At 38.5% G+C, this 23,932-nt stretch overlaps 1 protein-coding gene across 1 annotated transcript in view; it reads left to right on the forward strand.

Moving 5' to 3' along the window:
* Window positions 1-23,932, forward strand: part of SLC16A10 (solute carrier family 16 member 10) — a 75,476-nt gene that overhangs the window by 24,379 nt on the left and 27,165 nt on the right. The window contains 2 exon segments of the mRNA XM_069850859.1: window positions 18,148-18,292; window positions 22,107-22,545. Of these exon segments, the coding sequence (XP_069706960.1) occupies window positions 18,148-18,292; window positions 22,107-22,545 (584 nt within the window).

Consider the following 23,932-nt stretch of genomic DNA (forward strand, 5'->3'; position numbering starts at 1 on the left):
TTTTGCCAGGTCTACTGGGTTGAGTAGGTAGTGCTAAGAAATGGCTGAAGAATGCAAGTGACATGATGTTGCACTGTCTAGCCTAAGTGCAAGGCACCATGTATATATTACTGTCTAAGAATGTATTAAAATCCAATGTGACTGTATTGGTGTATGAAATTGTCTTTGGATTGTGAGGTTCATAAGTCTGGAATACCCAGGGAGAGAATTAAGTAAGTTGGGGCTATAAAAGAACATTGAATTTGGAGTGGTTTGGCACTTACACAGCTGTATCAGGTTTTGTTGTGTTTGTGTTTGTTTTTTTCTCTTTACACATTAAACTAGTGTTCTATACTATTGCAGTTTAACCCCAACTGGAAACTAAGCATCACCCAGTGACTGGTGTCCAGCCCTTCCCAAAGCAGTGATCACTCCCCTGAGTCGACTCCACAGTTTATATACTGAATATGACATTATAGGCTATGAAAATAACCCTTATACCAAGGTCAGCTGTCCCAGCTATGCTCTCTCCCAGCATGCTGTACACCTCTCTGGTGGAGAATGGGAAGCTGAAAATTCCTTCACTTAGTATAAACTTTACTTAACACGCTGGTGGTTTTAGTTTCGCTGTTAACATTATTGTAGTAAATCCAATAAATGGCACTATTGCAGCTGTGATAAAAAAAATTAGAGACACTTGGAGAATGGCAAGGTGACACCAAAAAAACCCCCAACCAAACACCTCCCACAGTTGTAGTCATGCCCACATACTCATGGGCATTGAGACACCTGTCCAAGCAGTCTGTTGAGTGATCCTACCACACAGTAGTGTTACTGGAAATCCTCCCAATGAAATGAGGGGTGACAGATTCCTGCCAGCAGATCCTTGTGTCTTCTGGGTTCCTAGGTCAGCATTTGTGGTCTGAATTTGGATATGACACTTGTACCTTATAGGTGTTGACAGTAATGAGGATCTCTTCATCATGTTCAACCTCTGAGTCATTAGGATTTACTCAGTCTTTTGTCTCCCTATCTTTGTTGTCTTACACCATCAATCCTGTTACTTATCTTCCCACCATTATCTCTTAACAACTTAAGTCTATAGGTGTTTCTTCTTTTACCAACCTGGGAATTTTGAGTAACTGTTTTGTATTGTGATCTTTGATCTGCTTATTTGCGTGTTCTCAAACACTGGTTTTAAGCTGGTTTTAAGCCCTTTCTTCTGCTATTCTTTCTGGGTTTCCACACCCAAGGCATTCCCATTCATTGTTCAGTCATATCTGTCTTAATGTCTCTGTTACAAAGTGTGTTTACATTTGTACAAAAAGGGAACACCTGCCTGTTTCATGCTAGCAGCTGCTAATCTGTTACAACCTCTTAAATGACCAAAATGTATTAATTAGACTGATTGTCTGACTTGTTAAAATTACTTTCTTTATTAGCATACCTTCTACCCATTTTTGTATGGGGATCTGGTTTGTTTGCAAGAATATTTTTGTTCCTATCTTGTCACCCAAGAAACCTCTTAGTTTTCCTTCTCTGCCTTTTCTGCTTTCCTACCTTACTGGTGCCAGAGGAAATACAGAAATCTGCTTTCACACCAGCTTTAACTGTTGGGCCTTGTCAGCTTAATCCTTTTTTTTGTTCTTGCTATTGCAGGCTCCTGTCATTCATACTTGCACTCTCCATCCCCAAATCTATTAATCTGCTCAACATGTTGCAGTTTCTCTGTGCTTTAGACTTCTTGTGTTTCACAGTATTAGTTTCCTCTCATGGGCTGAGCATGCATTCATAGCACAGTAAGCATCTTGCTTGTCTTAAACTGAAAATTGGCCACCTTCTTCTCAAGATGGAGTCCTAGAGGACTGGTGAGGGAGTTGTTACCTGGTTTGAATGGCCAAGGGCTCCTGACATTACTGCTGTTATCTTCCTTCTTTGCCACCTACTGCTTTTTATTAAAGAAAGCACTATCAACAGAGCTTTCTGCACCTCAGTCTACAGGATGATCTGAAAGCAAGCAGGCCTTGTTGATTCTTTGTTTCCTTTGGGATGGCTAGGGGTTGCTGACTGTTAACAGTTTTTATTTGATACGCTTCAGCTGAAGGAACACTTGCAAGGAGTTTTATTTTTTTTATAATTTCAGAATAACTGAAAAATGGATTCTTATGCTGTCCACACTTACTTGGTCTTATTTGAAAGGTTCTTCCAAACTGTACTGAATGGCAGGCATACTATTAATTCATGTTTTTTGATTTTACTTTTTGAATGCACTCACTGATATCTTTTGAGAGACTTTCTAGTAAAGTTCACCTAATGTTGCTTTACACCACGTTATGCCATCGAGGTGAAGTTACGTGCACCAAATTTCCATTTCTGTTAGTGCATGGAAGTCTTATTTATTCCATAAAGATACCTGAACTTTGGTATCCTGTGGATTTCTGAGCAGGCTGGATCAGTGGGCTGTGACCAACAGAATTGAGATTCAACAAGGCCAAGTGCAGAGTCCTGTACTTGGGACAAAGCAACCCCGTGCAGTGCTGCAGACTTGGGGAAAAGTGTCTGCAAAGCTGCCTGGCAGAGAAGGACCTGGGGGTGTTGGTTGACAGCAGCTGAACATGAGCCAGCAGTGTGCCCAGGAGTCCAAGAAGGCCAGTAATATCTTGGCCTGTATCAGAAACAGCATGGCCAGCAGGACCTGGGAAGTGATTTTGCCCATGTGCTCAGCATTGGTGAGGCTGCATCTCTAATTCTGTGCTTAGTTTTGGGCCCCTCACTGCAAGGAAGACATTGAGGTCCTGGAGCATGTATAGAGAAGGTCAATGAAAAAAAAACAGATCTTACAAGGAGTGGCTGAGGGAGTTGGGGTTGTTTAGCCTAGAGCAAAGGAGGCTGAGGGGAGACCTTATCACTGTCTACAACTATTTGAAAGGTTGTAGAGAGGTGGGTGTTGGTCTTTTCTCCCAAGTGATAAGTGAGAGAACAGGAAGGAGTGGCCTCAAGTTGTGCCTGGAGAGGTTCAGATTAGACATCAGGAAAAAATTCTTTACTGAAAGGGTTATCAGACACTGGAACAGGCTGCCCAGGGCAGCAGTTGAGTCACCATCCCTGGACAGGTCGATGAAGTGTTCAGAGATATGATTTAGTAGTGGACAGGTATGGTTGGGCTTAATGGTCTCAGAGGTCTTTTTCAACCAAGTGATTCTATGAATATATGTACACATGTTTTCAGTGTGGATCCCTCAAGGTGATGGTCTCAGACACTCAGATGTGCACGCAGATGGAGAGTCCCTTGACCAGGAAAAGGTTAGTAAGGAATGTAGCAAATGGAGAGGACAGGGTGCAGTGATTCAGCACAGGGCATGACCAGACAACATAGTGACCAGCAGACTGTTTACATGGACTTGGTCCTGTTTATCCTGTTATTCCTTTTATTTTCCTGTGCTTGCTCCTCCCTACATCACCTAAATTCCTCCCTGGTTCCTCCTCTGAACATTCCATAGTAAGTCCTGCATGTTCCAGAAATGCTTTTCCTTAGCATCCCCTAATATGCCTTGTGCCCCAGGGCACTATTGAAGATGGCAAATTCTTGGTGTTATTATTTGATTGATCTAATGGGGTGACTGTTCTGGGAGTGGCATTAAAGTAAACATGGTTGTAGAAATGCTAGTAGCCAAGCTACTTGGTGCTTAGATTGCAAGCTGATAAGATAAAAACACAATGCTCAGACTCTTCTAAGAAATGATGCAATGTTAATGAATGTAGACTATTCTTTGCAGAAAGACTTTTTTTTACTAACAACTGTCATACTATTCTATTACTCTTCTACACTATTACTATCATGCAATATAACAGGAAAAAAAAAAAAATCTCTGTACTGATTATATACCAGTTCTGCCATTGACAACTAAAATGGCTGAGTCACTGCAGGATAGTGTTTCAGATTTGTACAGCTCAAGCAAGACTATTGCAATTGCTAAGCAGAGTGGTGGGTTTAGGCTTCTTTTCAACAAATTTAAGTATCCTCAAGTGAACGATTAAGGAGGTAAGGCACTGAAACTCCTCAAAGTTTTCCACCTCACATCAGATATTTGAAGGAAATGACTGATTCAAGCAGTTTTCTTGACTACAGTTTACAGTTTCTCTTAAAAGAAAGACTTTTCATACCCTAATGAAGTAATAAACAATGTTTTAGTCTGGGACTTCAGGGAAAAAAAATTTACACTGGACAGTGTGTGCCTTTATGTTTGCTCATGGTGGGTACAAAGAGTCTTTTTAATGCAGCCACTCAGAAGCCTGAAGAGCAAATGGCATTTGTGAAAAACAGGGGAGGGAATGAACCAGTAGTATAATTGGCTCAGACTTCTGTGCTGTTGTACCTACTTCTTATTTATAAAATAAAAGCTTTGGACTTCTGATATTTTTCAGAATGCAGCAAAATACTCAGTAGAATTATTGTGTTTGTTTTCAAGATCGTGGGATCTTTACCAAGCAAAACTATTCTTTCTTTAAGAAAATCTTCACAAAGTTGTATCTGCTAACTGGACTTAGATGTTCAGGTATTTTTTGGAGCAGGTATCAGTTTTGGTAAAGGATCACTAATAGGTAGATCCAAAGTAAAAGAATAAGTAATATAGTAGGAATCTTACTGGAACAGAAAATGTTTCTTGAGTTAAACAATGAATTTATTCCAGATATCACTGTTTATATATATTTTTATTTTCCATATGATGTATTTAATTTACTACTGCTTTATTTTTTGACTAGATTTTACCTATATAAAATGTAAACTTAAAGAAATGTTTTCTTTAGAAGCATACTCAGTATTTTGAGAACTGATGGGATATCTTGGGCACAACAAAATAAATTTTGCAGAGCAACACAGTATGATAAAGGAGACCACTTGTAACATTAAAGAGTGCCTATATATGTGACAAGTCATGCAGAATAAAATTTGTGCCATATGTCCAGTAAAAAGAATTTTAGCTCAAAAGAAATATTGTAGTCCTACAATTATAAAACAGTGCTCAAGTAGCTCTATTACGTGTGCATTTCCTTGTATTTTTAAATTATATTGTTATGTTCTGCTCTGGTGCTGTGGGTGAAATAATGAAGTTCACAGAATCACAGAATAACCAGGTTGGAAGAGACCCACCGGATCACCGAGTCCAACCGTTCCTACCAAACACTAAACCATATCCCTCAGCACCTCGTCCACCCGTGCCTTAAACACCTCCAGGGAAGGTGACTCAACCACCTCCCTGGGCAGCCTGTTCCAGTGCCCAATGACCCTTTCTGTAAAGAATTTTTTCCTAACGTCTAGCCTAAACCTCCCCTGTCGGAGCTTGAGGCCATTCCCTCTTGTCCTGTCCCCTGTCACTTGGGAGAAGAGGCCAGCACCCTCCTCTCTACAACGTCCTTTCAGGTAGTTGTAGAGAGCAATGAGGTCACCCCTCAGCCTCCTCTTCTCCAGGCTAAACAACCCCAGCTCTCTCAGCCGCTCCTCATAAGGCCTGTTCTCCAGCCCCTTCACCAGCTTTGTTGCTCTTCTCTGGACTCGCTCCAGAGCCTCAACATCCTTCTTGTGGTGAGGGGCCCAGAACTGAACACAGGATTCGAGGAGCGGTCTCCCCAGTGCCGAGTCCAGAGGGAGGATAACCTCCCTGGACCTGCTGGTCACGCCGTTTCTGATACAAGCCAAGATGCCATTGGCCTTCTTGGCCACCTGGGCACACTGCTGGCTCATATTCAGTCGGCTGTCAACCAACACACCCAGGTCCCTCTCCTCCAGGCAGCTTTCTAGACAGACTTCTCCCAGTCTGTAGCACTGCATAGGGTTGTTGTGCCCCAAGTGCAGGACCCGGCATTTGGCCTTGTTAAACCTCATGCCATTGGACTCTGCCCAGCGGTCCAGCCTGTTCAGATCCCTTTGCAGAGCCTCCCGACCCTCCAGCAGATCGACACTTCCACCCAGCTTAGTGTCGTCCGCAAACTTGCTAAGGGTGCATTCGATGCCTTCATCCAGGTCATTGATGAAGACATTGAACAGGGCTGGACCCAGCACTGAGCCCTGGGGAACCCCACTTCCCCAGGGTTGTGTGAAAATGACTAATAAACTGAGTTTAAGCTGGGTTTTTTTTATATACTTGGTGACCTGGTGACATGTGATGGTGGAGAGAGGAGCCTGTGCTGGAGCAGGTTTGGTGACAGGTCTTGTGACCCTGTGGAAAGGACCTACACTGAAACAGGGAGTGTGAGGAAGGAGCGGTAGAGGTTATCTGTGATGAATTGTCCACAACCCCTGTTCCCCATCCACCTGCATTTCTCGGGGGAGGAGGTAGAGAAATCAGGACTGAAGTTGAACCTGGGATGAAGGAGGGGGAAGGTACTTGAAGGTTTGGATTTGTTTCTCCTTGCCCCACTCCGAGTTGATTCACAATATGTTAAATTTCCCCTCATCAAGTCTGTTTTGCCTGTGACTGTAATTGGCGAGTGATTGCTCCCTGTTCTTATGTTGACCCATGAGCCTTTCACTATACTCTCTTCTCAGTCCAGCTGAGGAACGGGGATTGATAGAATGGCTTGGTGGGCACCTGGCCTCTGGCCAAGGTTGACTCACCACAAATCTAAATTCTCAGCTGTTGAATATGAATTATGGTTCTGAGGAAGTGCTTGTTTTCATGTTTGATGCAGTGGTGTTTCCTAGGGGGGGAAAAAACCCCACTTTAATGGCTAGGAAAGGGGGCTTGTGATTCAACAGCTTAGCAGGAAGTTTTTTGCTTAAATCTTTATATTTTACTCACTGTAAGTACAATCTAAATTATAACTATTACTAGTGGTATTTGCAGTGTCTAGAGACTCTAGTAAAATTCTGTTGGTATTATGAAGAAATAAATAGGTGTAACATCTTGCTTCTGTTTTTTTGCAAACTGGATTCTAGACTAGATGGGACAGATGTAAACTCCAGGTCTTCTAAAAAGTACTTCATATGTCCTGTAGTTCATATGTCCTGTATCTGTAGAACTGATTTATCTCAGTTGCATATGTGAAATACTGCATACACAGCAAGTCACTTTAACGTGGGTTTATCAGGTGTATCTCTAAGATAAAATTGCTTTTTGTATGCACAGTAGAAACTTGTTCAGGTTTTCTAGATGTTTGGCAACCTGGTCGTTTGCATCACTGGAAATCAGATTGGGAAGATAATGGAGTAGTTGGGCACTAAATTAATGAGAAATAGTTTATTGTCCTAGTGAGTAATATTAGCAGATTTAAATTTTGAATGGAGATGAGGTATTAATAGAAGAACAAGGTCAAGAGTTCCAGTGGCTGGCTCACTTGATTACAAGGGTTACAAGAGTGCATAAGCTGAGTCACGTGTATGTGCAACTGATATAAAAGGCACATGCTGGAAGTATTACTGTCATGTATGCAGTTTCTTGTATTTGCACTTGGCGAGCTTTCCATGCAAATTATTTCCTCTTCCTGTTAATCCTCTGTAAGGGACAATGCTTTAATCCACTTGTTTGCTGTGCAAAAATTTATGGTATCTCTTTATTTTACTAAGTTTTCAGTATTTGAAGGGAAGAAAATGGGAGAGATGGTTGAAAGATGATATGATGCATGTAAATCACCTTTTTTCCTCAGCCTGTGAAAACAGCATTTAATTTTTAGTCATTTAAAAATAGTCCAGTTCTGGACTTAAGTTTCGATTTGTCAGAGTATTTGTGACGGGACTGAATTGTATCTGTAAATACTGGGGGGGCAAACATTCTTTATGAAACGTGGGCATACTGGACTTATTTGTCACCTCACTTTACTTTGTGATTGCTTCTTTTAAAGTCAAGTGTTGCTTTCTGCATAAGTTAGACCACAAAATAATGTTACAATTGCAAAGACAGAATTTTACTGTCTAGTTCAATGTTTGTACTTGTAATGCTACATGCAGGCACGTGCCTCTGAACACTTGTCTGGTTTTTAGGTTGAGATGTCCTGTTTCAATATAGGCACTTGTTTCTATATAGATGCAGATTCTTCCCTTTTGAAGCAGGTGCCTGCCGATTCAACAATTGGATCTTACCTTAAAAACATTTACCTGTACTACAGTACAGGTAAATTACCTGTACTAGAGTCACTTATTCTTCTGTTTGCTCTGTGCAATAGTGTTTTGGGTTTGGTTAGTGTATTTTTTTTTATGGTAAATAGTCTGTAACCTGCTGATAATGGGGACTTTGCCTATAAAGCCCTACGTGTGATGCTCTTAATGACTGTTTTGGGGTGGATAGTTGGGAACGGTGGTTTGTAACATGAGGAGATCTTACAGGTAACAGTTTGAGCCATGAAGATAACCTACATTAAGGTTGATTATTCTGTAGAGACCTATGGAACACAAGGGGAATATATGTTGAAGTAATCGGAGAATAATGCTGTGATCGCTCCTGAGGATGCTCACGAAGTTATTGATGTGATGGGGTCTCTTAGCCAGTTCTGATGGATTTGGGAGGATTTTTGCATATGAAAAGTTAGGGTTAGTTTGAGATGCTCGATGATGAACTGTGCTCTTGAACTTCAGATAGTGTACCAAAGTCACTAATGAAGTCAGATTTTTTTCTTGTCTGGTTTTGTCTTCATTGTGGTCTCACAAGAGATGCTGTAGAAGTAAAAATATATGCTTGTGGCCTTTAAAAGGCAACCTTTATTGGCAGGTCTTGCCCCAGGGTAAATGAGGTGGGGGAGAGGAGGAAAACCTGTAGCTCCATTTAAAAACTTAGGAATTCAGATCTTGTTCTAGTCTATACTATAGCTCTTCAACACGATACCATTGCACGATATGTTTAGTTGCAGATATGTTCGGAATATGTATGGAGCTGTTGGGTGTAAGAGCAGCTGATTAAACCTTTCTGGTAAATCAGGCTGTTATCTTTGGAGTTAATAGATAATATTTTATTATGTAGAATGTTGCTGACCCTAAATCAAAACAGAACATAATACTTGATGTCCCACTCTTTGGTACTCAAAAAATTGAATGAAGAAACTAGTGCTAATTTGGGAGGAGGGAAGGAAAGATAAAAATGTGCCTGGAATCCAGGGTCTTTTATTAAAGTTAAAAAAAGCGATTACATTGTGCTTTGAAAGCTGTCTCAGCTAGTCAGCAGAAAACATTCTGGTATGACTCCTAAAAGGAAAAACAAGTAGTTACAGCCACTTCTTATCAATTTGCTCCTTGTTTATTCTTCCTACCAAAGCATTTTCAGACTTTATTAAGTGTCAAAGGTCAAGCTGTTTGCCATGAAATCCAAATGCATGTGTTTTTCTGTTAATGATTGACTTCAGCCTTCCTTTAAAGGTTCCTGAAGACTTAATACTTATCTCTACCAGCAATATTTTGCTTAACAGTGCACTTTTTACTTTCAGGCTTTTGTTTTAGCTTTTACCAACTTAAGCATTTGTTTATTTTCTCTTAACATTTTAACTATATAGATCTGCAGGCTCTCTGGTAGTAAAAGTGGTTTGCCTGTAAGACTCTCATTTTCTGTAACTGTTTCCAGTTCATATTTTGTGCCTTATAATTTGAAGTAGATGTTATGATCAATGTTCATGGCACTTGCTTTGGATTCACTGTCACTATCTGCTCTGTTGATAGTGGGACTCAACAAGTGAAAAACCTCCAAAACTGCCTAAGCTTGTGCTGTTACAGTGAATGTAAATTAGATGGTAGGTAAACAATCAGCTAGTTGCAGTGATATAGGATGTTTTGTAAGTGTATAAATACCTATTTTTCTGTCTTTTCTCTTTTCCTGCTCCTTGTACTTGAAGACTTGATCTCAGTAAAAATTCTGATGTTTTGTTGTCATTACATATGAAGGCAGAGGGGAAACTAATCTTATTTTTGTAAATGGCAAGCTTGGGGAGGGAGGGTCACTGTATTGAGGATATATGTGAATTTTTGCTGGCACTTGATCTGTCTCACATCATGTCAGAGCATTTATGGTCTATAAAGCCTTGGAAGAAATCAATATATGTTCTAAATTGATATGGTATTTGGTTTTGTTTCTTACTCCTACTTATTTTGCTAATTTTACAACATATTGGCAAGTTTATGATTCTTCACCTTGTTGCATCAAGAGCAAAGTGGCACATACAAACTTGAAGTAACTTTTTGGACTCACAAGGCAAGTATGATAGAGATGTTATGTATAAGTGCAGGAAAGCTTCAAGCTATTTGTAAAATTTGGGTTCAGTCTTTTTGTACAGAATAATTCAGACTGATAATGATTTAGTGTCTGCTGAAAAAAGAAGGTACGCTCTTATGCTTGTGGACCTGGAAACAGGGTGTCTGTTCAAAGATTATTTATTGGAATCCAGTGGATCCTAATGTAGTTCTTGATTTCTGACTCATGACTACCTTATTTTTCAGTAGTAAGTTTATTCAATAAAAGACTTATTCCTCAAGGATAGGATTAAAAAAGAGTGAGTGGGGCAGAAAAAAAAAGCAATGTCTTGTATTCCTGTTGGATATTTCTACTACGTCCTGGTTCATAAATCTTTACATATTGGCCATGATGTCTTGGAACGTGTTGTAGAAATCTGATCAGATCCTTTATAGGTAATTCTAGTTCTTACTGCCTGTTCAAGAGATGGTGTCCAAAAGAAACAGTATTTCCTTGTACTAAATTTTCTTTGCCCCAAGTATTTTAGATTTTTCCTTTAAACTGGGAACTCATTTTTTGGATAGTTTGTTTGGATAGTATTGCTTTAAGGGAGAGCCTGGTTCAGACATCTACAAACTATATGCTTGAAAGTAAGCAAACTAAAAGCTGTAGTCATGCAACCGGAATTTAGAGGACAGGATACTTCCTATGGTAGCATTACGTCATATTTTTTTTTTAATCCTTAAACACACTTTCATCTAATGGGATGTCATACTCTTCTGTGATCTGTGTATTGCTCTGTAATGGGAACGGCTATGTGGAAATTCAGTTGCTCTCCCTCTTGCACCCACAACTCATTTAGTTCCTCAGAATTCATACGAAGCTGTTGAGCAGTCTCCGAAACAGTTTTCACAGGCTCTTGTAAACAAGACATGTAACACAAGTCATTTGACATAGTCTTTGGGTAGCGATAGGTTGGATAAAAATAGGACTGGCGGTTTGCAGAAGCCTGTCCTCCAGAGGCTCTTTGTGGGTGTGGGAGGATATTCTGATACTGGCTAGGTTTCATGGTTGTGTTGTCAGGTAACCAATGATACATCTGCTGAACAAGTCCCTCTTTTGGAAATTACTAGCTTTTCCCTGGAGAAAGAAAAATAGATAACAGCTACAAGAGGATGTATTTGCACTGCCTTAAGCACAGGGTAATCCGGTGCTTCTGGGAACAGGCAACAAGAATAAAACTATTTTGATGGAAAAAGTGTGTCAATAGAAGGTATATACAGTAGTTCTAAGCAATGAAGCTTACATCTATAATGCTAACTGTAGGTTTAAGGAGATCTGCTTGTAAAGATCTCTTTGGCTTAGAATTCGAGTACCCTCCCCTCAACTCTTTCCCATTTCCTAAGGAGAAAAAAAGGGGTAGTTTAAGCATTTTTGTGTTGTGTTTTTTCTTTTTCCATTGGTGTTTATACATCTTTTCAAGATTCACAAACAAGGGATTAGGTAGCCTAATGTCGCCAACCTAAATTATTTATCTGAAGCAACTGCTAATGTTTCACATGATCTTCAGAATCCCATTTTTTAATGAGGGGCAGAACAATGTTTTTCCATAAATTAGTGTCTTAGAATAACTTGAATATCAGTGGAAGAGAATGATTATCAGATATAATTAGGATATAATGAAAAAAAGTTACATTAGCACAGAAAGTTTTGTCCCATATTAGATATTGTATGTGGTTCTGACTACCCTGTCTCAGAAACTGTATAATACAATTAGACTCAATATAAAAGGCGATGAAGGAAAAGTATGTCTTCTCTACAAAGTAAAAAAGATGCTTCCTCTTGGAGAAGAAACTAGTATGAACGGGTCTGATAAAGGCATATAAAATCATAGGTTGCAAGGGGAAGTTTAGCAGGGATGATTAGTTCATACTTCTTACAGTAGAGGAATTAAAGAAAGGGTTCAAAACAAAAGATGTGGTGGATTTTTGGGGTTTTTTTTTTGGTGTGGTGCTGGTGCACATTCTGTAACTGATCGCAATAAAATGCAGTGAAGCCAAAGGAATACTGATGGAACTAAATGTTCTTGAAGAATGGTTAGATTTGACTTTCTGCTTCGGTGGTTTCCAAGCTGCTTATTGCTGGATGTTAGGAAAACAAGAAAGTATTGCAGGATGCTAGCCCTTTTTCAGCTGTTATTGGTCGTAAGTAATTTGTGGTGGCCAGAAACAGGATGCTGGGCTAAATCAGTTTTTGATCTACATAGAATTGCAATTTGTTCTTAAAAATAAATGCCATGTAAATGTGATTATGCAGGCAAGGAATTATTAATACTAGCAGGAGATGAGCAAATTATCTTCAGAAATAACTTTGAATATCCATTTGTTTCCTCCAAAACAAGATTTCTCAAATTCCCAAGCTACACTCCTAACAAATCCTATGGAAATCAGTCTGCTTTGAAGACAATATCCTTGCATGTAAATGGCCATAATAGAAGTAGAGGTCATTTGCGCAGCCCAGAGTTGAGTTATGGAGTAGTTTACTGTAACATGTTGCAGATGTCGAAAGCGTGTAAGTATTCCATGAGAGGATCGCAGTACATAGAGGAGAAATCATGAGAATATTGCTAAATACACTGGAAAAAAGTCATGTCCAAATTTTTTTAGTGATAAATCAATGAAAACCCCTGGCTTAGGAAGTCCCTCAGCTGTTAATGGTTTAAGGCTGGGAGAGTACTTACAGGCTTCCTTATTCTTGCATAAATCTTACCTAACTAAAGTTGAGCTTTCAGAAGTTACTTAGTGCTGTTATTTAAGCAGTTATATTAACTCTGCATTATGATTTTATTGTAATAGGCTGCTTCTGCACCAGCCTTGCCTGTGCGAGACAAAGAAACATTTTTAAATATTTGCCATTTATATAACTTGTCCTATATTGTTAATTTTGCACAATAATTTTAAAATTATTTATTAAATCTGCTTAGTAGAGTACCTTCCACAAAAGAATTTCACATGCTTTCAGCATGAGAAATAATATTTCCATCTTATAAATCAAGAGATTGACTCTGAAACAGTTTGTCTCTGATTCTGTACTTTGCTCATTGTGAGTTAGCACAAGAATTTCTCATTACCCAGCATCATCCCAGTTTGTACACAGAAGTATTAGCAGTATTAGTGTGGCCTGAATGACCATACTGGTTACATAACGGGACATTGGATGAACTGCTTTTTAGGAACAATGTCTGACAGTAAGCACAGGTACTGGTTTAGGTGATGGTTGGCCATTTTATTTTAAAAGTGCTTAAAAACAGTGTAGCTGTTGGCCTTTGCCCATAAGAATCTGTTACATTAAATGCAGAAAGTTTGCTTTAACTTTCCAGTCTGTGCTTTTGTCTTAGTATGTGTAGTGCCAAATGGATTGTTCTGCAAGCTATCCATTGAGCTGTTATTGAAGTACTATCTTGGTCTGCTGCACGAGGTGCACAAATACACACACCTGACTTCTTAATGTGGGGAAACAAAACACATTTAAGTTGATTTTGAATCCTCAGTTTAAATGTACTTCTCTTTACTTGCTTCATATCACTTGTCCAGACAGTGTCTTTTGTTCACTGTCTCACCCAGGAAACTCTCAATGGAAGGCATTAAAAAAATTCTTGAAGATCACTAGAGAATGAAGGGTGTTGTTTCTGTTGTTAAGCCAACCACTTTAAAGACACTTGTGAGGATAAAACTGATAAGCTTCTTACTTTAAGACATAGAAGAATTTTGATTGTAAAGAGGAACGCTATGGATGAGTAGCCTTTCATAGAATCATAGAATAACCAGGTTGGAAGAGATCCACTGGGTCATCCATTCCTATCAAACACTAAACCATGCCCCTTAGCACCTTGTCCACTTTATTTAAATGTATGCATGATAAAGCATTCTCAATTGGTAAGATAGTAATGCTTTCTTTTTTCTTGTCTCATAAGTCCTAGTGCTTGAGTCTAGAGAATGAACTAAAACATTTAACAGCTTGGTTCATAGTTTGGTAGATAAATGTGTTAGGTAATCCAGCTGTGACAATGTGTCTGATTTTGTAAATACTTAGATACTAGGCAGTACACTTACTGCTGAAGATGATGTGCATGTAAAGATGACTTCCAGAAACTCATGATAAAATAACAGCATATTTGTGGAGTAGGTGGTATAGATTCATAGTTGAACCAAGAAATAATTAAAGAAATATGAGAACACATTCTCAGATTATAGATGAAAGTGAACTGATAAGAAAAGAATATGCAGCTGCGAGTTTTTATTTTGGAATAATTTTAATTATTATAAAGGATTTTTTTGTAATCTGTTATGTGTTTCAATGGCATAGAAACAGACTTGTATAGATGCTACCAATAAGCTGTCTGGTCTGATGTTTTTATCTTAAGGAAAACTTCTGTTACATCTTCTAGGGAAGCTTAGGAATTGTTTATTCTGCGGTTGTATGTTTTGAGGAGCTTATTCTTGACTTTTATGCCTTAGGAAAGGCTTAAGACCTTAAAGTAGGAGTAACTTTCCTCCTTTGGCAATCGAAATATTTTGTGTATGAATATGAATGCAGTTATATGTAGCAATTAGGTGCTGTATTATTATCTGAATTAGCAGCTCTGGAATATCGCCAGGTTGTGGCCAGGAAAGTAGCCAATAGCCTGGAGGAGAAATGTTTTATTTAATATGTAATAACTGCTCTAGAAAGCTCTTTTTAATCCTGGCAAGCTGCATTTGTAATTTTTCCTTTTACTTATTTGGGACAGCTGTTGCAACTTCTGTTTAAAGAATGCGGGAGACTATTCATTGTATTATCTTCATACTGAGTGAAAAACTGAGAGAATGCTTGAAAACTTACTTGAGCAAAGTGAAAAATTACTTGGATCTATTGAATATATTTTATAACCATCAACTCATTCATAGAATCAACATATTCTAGCAAGAATTATTTGCCATAAATAAATTAATGACTTAAACATGCTATTCTGTTTATATCTTAAGTTTTTGGTGCTAGATTTCTCAGAGGATGAATACAGTAAATTTTCTTGAAATATGCATACATGTGAAGTTAAAATTTAAGAACACCATTTTCATTAAAAAAGATGTTCATACAAGACATGCCGACAGCATCTTTAAGTTACATTTCTGTAGAACTGCAAAGCCTCATACTAGCTTAGTTGTAAATTAAAGGGCTCCAGTGTACATCAGTGGTGGGGCATGGGCTCCTACCTTTCCAGTTTAATTGCAGTGTTGTTCTGAAATGCCTCAGATAAGGCTGTTGTCCTTCCTCTTAACTGCTGTGTTGAAAATCGATGGGAACCTTTCTTTTCTTAGGCTTTGCCTCTCAATGTTGTAACAAGAAGAGAGGGTTGAAAAAAAAAAGACAAACATTTCTTACATTAGTACCTGGAAGCATCAAAAGGCAAAGTCAGCATGTTGTTAATTGAATGTAATTTGAGCTGAACTTTTTCACTTCAGGCTTCTATATACCAATTATTTTATTAGCTCTATAAGCCATTTAAAAGTACTGTAAACTATTTGATTACACTAAGGAGAATAGTACTTGAATCACGGCCTGTGTTAAATGGAGATCAGGATTGCTGGACTCTTATTTGTGTCTCTGAAGTAATTTAGCTTATGCAAGCTACTTATTATGTTTCAGTTGCCCAGTTTTTCTTTACCCGCTCATTTCTGTGAGTGGGATCCATGCAGCTGTCTATGCGAGATTGGATTCACATAACTCAGCCTCTGGTGGGCTTGTCTAGTGCCACAGACGCCTTTGTGCTTTCTCCTGCCCAGGCAGGAAGGCTGGCAGGAGATTCCTTAGTACCTTCATACCACCCTGAATCTGATGACAGTGAGTCTTATAATGCCCACTTCTCGAGCTTTAGCTGCCTTTTTTTCTTGGTCTTGTACCTGGGTGTTATGTGTAATCTGTGATTCTGAGTGTTGCCTTGCAAGTCATGCAGAGGTGCTGAGGACTGTTGATGGTGGTGGAGCTGACATTTAGTTGAGGGTGATGGGAAGCTGTGGACTGTCCACCTTTGCAGATTCCTCTTCATAGCAGAACTGCAGGGTCTGTATATAGCTTACTCTGGGGAAGATAAGTAAAAATTTGGGATTTTGTAGAAGCTTTGCAACTGGTTGGTCCCCAGGCTGTGTTGAGAGCATTTACTCCCTCTGACTCCCACTTAGATGTTGTAGTTGGTACAGTGTTATCTTGCAACACCGGAGTCATCTAAGCCATAACATGGGACAGATCTCTAAGTCATATCTTGCCATATCCAAGGTGCATTTGAAGTGTCCTTGAGTGCAGAGGAAGAGAAGGGTCAGACCTTTCATAAATTAGGTCTTTGCCTTCCAGTCAGTGTCATGGGGGGGATGTGTTCTTCCTAGTCCTTCATACAGCTCATGTCTCTGCTGCAGAGGTGCAGGTCTGGCAGGACTATTTTATTTGGGTTAGTAATACCCCAGAAATGCAGCAAATACACTTAAAAGCACCTCACTTCTTCAAACCGTGCCTTGAAACTCCATTATATTTATCCCAGGCTCAAAAAGCAATAATATCCCCCCTTGCACCAAGCAGTTAGGTCATGGTTCATTGAGATCATTGTTTGCCCTAAAATAAATGTACTATTTGTTGTACTGTCACTTCTGTTTTTCTCTAACTATCTGTTCTCTTTTGTCTTTCATTTACATTGTAAATTCTTTGAAGAAACGTGGTTTTTTGTTTTCTTGCTTGCTTTGCTTTTTCTTTAGTGCCTTGTATGGTGGGGTCTTTATTGATTGCGTCGAGCTTACTGGAACTTTAACACTACATCTATAATTTTGTATTGATATACTTGCAAGTGTTCTTCATTAAGTGTCTTCCCTTCCTTTCATTGCTCCCCATAATTTCAATTGCCTTTATCACTGAATCATAATTATTTAATCTAACTATATCTTCAGGAAAGATATTCTAAACAAGTTCCAGTTGCAAGGTTTTAAACCCATTCTAGGTTGAAAGAGTTAATATCTTTTGCAATGCATTTTGCATTAACAGCTTTTTCCACTACTACTTCTGGCCATTTTTCCCCCCAGAAGGATGGGGGCTTTTACCCACCTGGATATTTGTTTTAACTATTGTGTCACAACAGTTTGGTTTACCTTTATGCCCTGGGAGAACCATTGGGCATGGCATCAGTAACTGGAAGAACAATTAGATGATAGCAGGTAAATTATGTAGTTCTGGGCACATACATTAAGTGAAGCTGAAAGCTGACTTCTAACTTTAAATGAATTGAATTCTCTTCTGAGTTATTTGAAGATATTTTTGTACACTTGGGAATAAAAACCATACTTTTGGCTAAAACTTCAGTGTACTCACCTGAACTGAATCTTGGTGATCTAAAGGCTCATTTATAAACAAAGAACAGTTTTAATGATGTTTATAAAGCCAGAGCACTATCAGATGTAGTGACATTTTCTCATCATATATGGAAATGATTGTACAAGTTCAAGTTCTTTTAGTTTTAAAGTAAAATCATATTCCTAACAGGTATTACAATATAAAAACTCTTAGGTATTAGTTTACTCATTAATATTCAGTAACATCTAGATCTATGTAATGAAGTTAATTTTTCTTTTTTAGCAAATGCATGTGTTTAAAGTCATTAAAGTCTAGAATTGAAGCAAGTGATGTCTGCTCATTAATGTCAAAAGGGAATATGGAGCTCAACGGTATCTTAATGGCCTAGTCATCAGTTTGAATAGTAGATTACTCACTGGAGGGATATATTTGCATTCCTTGAACTGATAAAAGTCTAAATCAGTTGATTATGTAAAATGGTCAGGCTTTTAATTTTTACTGTGTTAGATATTTTAGAATATATTTATTTTTAAAATAGCCACCCAATTGTTTCACTTCTATATGTGATTTTATGTTGCTGAATTAAAACAAATACTAGGTGAAAGATGAAATCATTTGGTTTTCTTAAGTGCTGTCTTCTTTTCTGCAGCATGGGTGAACTCTCTTTCCATGGGAATGGTCTTCTTCTGTTCTCCAATAGTCAGCGTATTCACAGACCTGTTTGGTTGTCGAAAAGTAGCTGTTATTGGAGCTGCTGTAGCGTTTATTGGACTCCTTTCAAGTTCTTTTGTAAGGTAAAGTATTTTCTTTACGTTCAAATGACTTTATCCATTTTGCATGGTCCTATCAGCAGAATATGAAGGAGTAAGCAGTGCTACTTTACATTATCAGTTAGAGTAGAAACCTTGTTTTATTAGTTTTCTTCTTTGTCTTTCAAGCTATGACTTGTGGGAACTCAAGTGGTACTTAAAACTTCAAAAATAATTAAAAAAACATAGTATAACCTGATTGCGGAACCCACTGTGCATAAATTTATTGACAGCAAGACCAATGCTCTAATGCTGTAAGATCTACAGTATTGTCAGGGATAATCTTGTATGTTTTCTTAATGTATGCTGTGTTCTGTCTCCCCTCCCCCCCCATTTGTTTTAAATCATTGTTTAAATGTTGATAAATGTGCAGTAGGACTTCCAGGAACGTGTTCCTGTTTAAGTCAAACTGGATGTTCTATTATTACCAGTCCAATTGCCAAGCACCGGGATAAAGGAAATCTTGGTATAATGATGCATGCTTAGGGCTTATTTGCTTTACTAGGAAGATGTTGTTTCTTTCTTGTACTACTGAAAAAAGCCTGAACAGGTAGTTGAGGTTTTTTCTCCATGTTGCACTTTACTTTGTACATTTCTCTAACTTCTCCAGAATAAATCCTAGGAGGAGAGACTTCAGGTCCTTGTGATGACTGGTTAAGGGATCAGGAGCACAAGTAGCGTTCTCGAAGGAAAAAGAAAAGCCAGAAGATCAGTACTTGGCTCTGAGCCTGGTGTCACCAGCAGAACATGGGGTTTTTTGATCATGAGTTGATCTATGTGACACCATGTCTGCTGGTGACAGACAGGGTACACCTTTCCTCAAAGGCAGAGAAGGATCTTTGCCACATAAGTTAGCAGGGCTCATTGGAAGAGCTTTAAACTAGATTTGAAAGGGAGAAAACCAGGCTTGCTAGTAGACATAAGACTGAGGGCAGCACGCCAGCGTTTGAGGAATGGTGTGCTAGCAACGTCCTTCCATCTCCCAGCTCAGTGGAGTTAAGGAATGGAGATCCATGGAGCAGCAAAGGCACAAGAGTTATTGATATATTAGAAACCATGGAAGTGGTCACACAGGAATTAGGGCTTCTCCCCTCAAAAAGGTGGTGGGATTTATAGCCCAGCTGAAGTGCATCAACACCAATGCACACAGCATGGGCAACTAACAGGAGGAGATGGAAGTCATTGTGCAGCAGGGAAAACTGATACAGTTGCCATCACAGAAAGACAGTGGGATGACTCCTGCAGCACAGTGCTGCAATGAATGGCTATAAACTCTTCAGAAGCAATAGGCAAGGAAGGAGAGGTGGTGGGATAGCCCCTCTTTTAGAGACAGTTTTGATTGTCTAGAACTTAATGATGCTGATGATAGGGTTGAGTGTTTATGGGTAAGACTCAAGGGGAAGGCCAGCAAGGCAGGTATTGTGATGGGAGTCTGTTATATACCACACAAACAGGCTGAAGAAGCAGATAAAATATTCTGTAAGTAGGTTTGAGAAGTCTCAATTGCTAGCCCTTGTCCTTGTGGCAGATTTCAATTTACCAGATGTTTGCTGGAAATAAACAGCAGAGAGTGAACAGGAGGTTCCTGGAGTGTGTGGTGGGTAACTTCCTGACACGCCCAGTGAGGTGAGCCATCTGGGGAAGGGGCCCTACTGGACCTGTTATTTGAGAACAGATAAGTACTTGTGGGTGATGTGATGGTAAAAGGTAGTCTTGGGCACCGAGATCACAAAATGTTAGAGTTCTTGATTCTTGGAGAAATGAAGAGGGGAGGCACCAGAACTGTCACATTGAATTTCCAGAGAGCAGACTTTGGTCTGGTTAGGAGACTGGCTGACAGAGTCCTTTGGGAGATGGTCCTGAAGGGCAAAGGCGTCCAATAAGGCTGATCATCTTTCAAGAACAAGAGGTGAAAAATGAGCCTCGAGGGAAGACTACTGGCCTTTCTTCCTTTGAACAAAATGCTATCATTTTTGTTTCCCTGATATCCAATGGCACAGAAGAGGCATGCAAAAGGAAGTTATTTTGTGAAGGCTTTAAAAATATTTTTGCTTATTTGAATTTTGTTTTAGAATTTAAGGAGCACTTTGAGAGGAGAGGTAAATTCTTGTTAGAGTATCTGCCATGCTAATGTGCGTTCTTGGTGTTTTCTTATGTTAGTTACACCAAAATTATTTATGCCTATGATGTTATCAGTTAATTGAGGGTGTATAGTCAGGATACAGAAGTCAGCATTCAGCATGAAAATCTTGTACAGTAGATAAATGTAAATATGGTTTCCTGCTTTTGTTGCATACTGATTTCTTAATATAAATTTTATCTCTTAGGAAGCTGGGCTGTAAGATTATTTATAATGCAGGAAAATATTGTACTATGTCATGCTGCAAACATTTTGAATAAATCTATAGATGGAAGCAGTTCTGTCCTTACTGTATTACTTTCCTTCTCATTTTGTAACTCTGTTTTTATTTTTCTTGGATATTTACTATTGATAAAGGTAATCAGTCTCTCCCTTATGTTGTTTCTGCTAGCTTACTTTGTGTATGATCGGCTTGAAATTGATAGTCTAATGTAGAAAGCAACAGTATTATGTTACACAAATTGTCTTTTTCAGTCATTCAGAAAATCAGAGTTCCTGGTGTCAGAGCTTTGATACCCAAATACTGTTCTCCAAGAATTTCTGTAATTGTGTGAGAAGCTTGCAGAGTGTAGTTTGTTACAGAGGGATATTGGCGGGTAAGAGCCTATGATGAAAAGCACTACATTAAGCTTTCATACTCCTTAGAAGAAAAAGCTAATATATTGCCTAACAGTTTAAATATTTTTGTGTAACTGCTTTAAATGCAGATGTTAGCTGATAAAGAAGAGCTCATGCTTAGGTGAAAACATAGTGTTAAAAAAGTCATGAAAATACCACCTCAAATCTTGTATAAAAACTTTTCTCACATGTTGCCTCCTTAATACTATGATACTAGTTTGAGCATACTAATACTGTTACTTCATGCTGTTAAATATTTCTTGCACAAGTACCTTCTAACGTCACATGTCTGCCTCTGATCTAATGCAGTGGTTCTGTTTTGTTTCAGTTGTACAGTAGATGGTAAAGGTGGAGAGCCTTGTCATGATCTTCCTTAATATGAGCTGAAATGTTTCTTTCTTTATGAATGAGGTTTTCCTGTTTGTCTTAGCTTATCCAGTATCTGGATCAAAACACTGGATTTAGGATATTTAATAAAAAATGGGATCATTTGTCTAAAAAAGGTCTATACTTTGCTAGCATGTATTATATTGCCAAAACTTGTCAGTATTTTAATTTTTTTCGTTTATTAATAATGTTTACTAATTTTGCAATTGTGTAAATACTTGATTTTTCTGGGTTCATGAGAAGTGTTCAGTATTAGTTTGAACTGCTAGTAAAGCAAAGAAATGTGTGAATCAAAATAATATGATTTTTGTTGGAAAATTAAACCCCAATCCCCCAGCAATTGTTGAACTTATTTGGCTAATTCAGCCTGAAATTGATTTTTAACTTTCTTTTAGTCAGACTATTTGGTGTAATTATACTGAAATACATTTTTGCTTTCTTACCTGATGAGTGAATTCTTTGAAATCTTCAGTGGGAGGAAATAGAATAATTTCTGAATTAAGCTAGTGCAGTATATTTCAATTATAAGTCCCTATAAACTCTTAACTCCTGTAAATATGTCAATTCAGTGAAAAACTGTCTTGCATAGGGTAGGTAAATGTGGGCATAGTGCTATACAAAACACTAATATTATTTTTTCTTTTTTTGATATAGCACTATTGAACCTCTATATTTCACCTATGGAATCTTATTTGCCTGTGGCTGCTCATTTGCATATCAACCATCCCTGGTCATTCTCGGGCACTATTTCAAGAAACGCCTTGGACTGGTGAATGGCATCGTCACTGCCGGCAGCAGCTTGTTCACTGTGTCACTGCCCTTCGTCTTGAGAGTTCTGATTGATTCTGTTGGCCTATACAACACCTTGCGAGTCCTGTGCATCCTTATGTTTATTCTGTTCCTGGCTGGCTTTACGTACAAACCCCTTGTTTCCAATGCCAAAGACAAGGAGGATGGAAACAAAGGAAAGTTCAAACTTCCCCCTGGGAAAAAGATTTGCAATTTCTCCGTTTTTAAAGTTCTCAGTTACCGAATCTGGGCTTTTGGGGTCCCAGCTGCACTTTTTGGATACTTTGTGCCTTATGTACACTTGGTAAGTGCACATTTCTTCCTATTTGTGATGTGTTAAAACTATAACTATTTCTCTTTGTGTTATGGACTAAGGAAAGAGTTGGTGATAGGAAGAAGTAACTAAAGCGCAAATTATGTTGGGGAAAAACACAAATTAATTTTGATGCTGTCTGTGATTAAAAGATTCCAGGGCTCTAATAAGAACTGCTAGTTTAGCCAGCTAAAAGTTTTAGTTCCTTGTTCTCAATCTGAGCTACAGAAACAGACGTTCTTCATTTTGGTACTCAGCTGCACACATTGCCAATGATATTTTTTCATTTCAGAGGAATAATGGAAGGAGTTCAAAACAGATAAAACTTATAATTTCTGCTCTTTTAAACTGAGTTGTATTTAAAATGTGTATTTTATTGACTGTTTTCCAGGTTCATTAAAGGCAAAATGGAGGGATTTTTCTTTCTCTCAAACTTCAGCTCTGTAGTTTAGTGCTGTGGCACTGATCTGACTGATCCTGTTATCTGGTGCTTCTAGCTGCCAGTTCAGCTGTTTTTTATTGCTCTCTACAGTTACTGATAGAGCTTTAGTTTCTGGTGATGGGGAAGCTGTCATTTCTTATATGTGTACTGAAGTTAATTTGTTTCCCTAGCAGATTATTTTCTGTAGTACCCTGTTAATTTAAGAAATTTTATTGCAGCTGGGGTAGATGCATTACACAATGTATCTGACTGCCAGTCACTGCACTGCTTAAACAGTGAATTTTTTTTTAATGGCTTCTTGATGGTGCTGTCTAAAGTGAAGTGGTGCCTACCAAAAGGCTTAAAAGGGAAAGGGAGTAAAAAAGAGCCCACAGCCTGCAATGGGATGTAATATTTGGCATTACACATCCTTGTATTCAAGAGGATCTGATAAAGAGCATGGATTAGAACTACTACCCACTATGGAAATAGAAAGATTGTGTCAATATTTACTACTCATCCATGATGGAACAGTAAGATTCTTGATGATAAATGTCTTAAACCCATGGGGGTTCAGAGTGTATGCAATATAACTAGTAGCGTCACTGCTTTCTGGTAATACATTGCTTAGATTACCGACTCTGCATCAAGATATTTATTTGAAATATTACCTTAGGATGAGTTCTGGCTTGTATTTGAGCAGCTGTAAACTGACTTATCACAACTAGTTCTTGTTGCTTAGGTTTTAAATCACAGAATCACAGAATAACCAGGTTGGAAGAGACCCACCGGATCATCGAGTCCAAAATCATGTAGATCTTACTCTATACCACTCAGACTTTTTCAAAGGACTATACAATCACATGAGTAGGCTATTGTGACATCTCATGCTATTTCCACATAAGTTTTGTAGAGCTGTTTTGAAATAAGTGTTGTGGAGCAACATATTGGGCAGAT

This window comes from Phaenicophaeus curvirostris, chromosome 2, assembly GCF_032191515.1.
Source record: "Phaenicophaeus curvirostris isolate KB17595 chromosome 2, BPBGC_Pcur_1.0, whole genome shotgun sequence".
Classification (NCBI taxonomy): domain Eukaryota; kingdom Metazoa; phylum Chordata; class Aves; order Cuculiformes; family Cuculidae; genus Phaenicophaeus; species Phaenicophaeus curvirostris.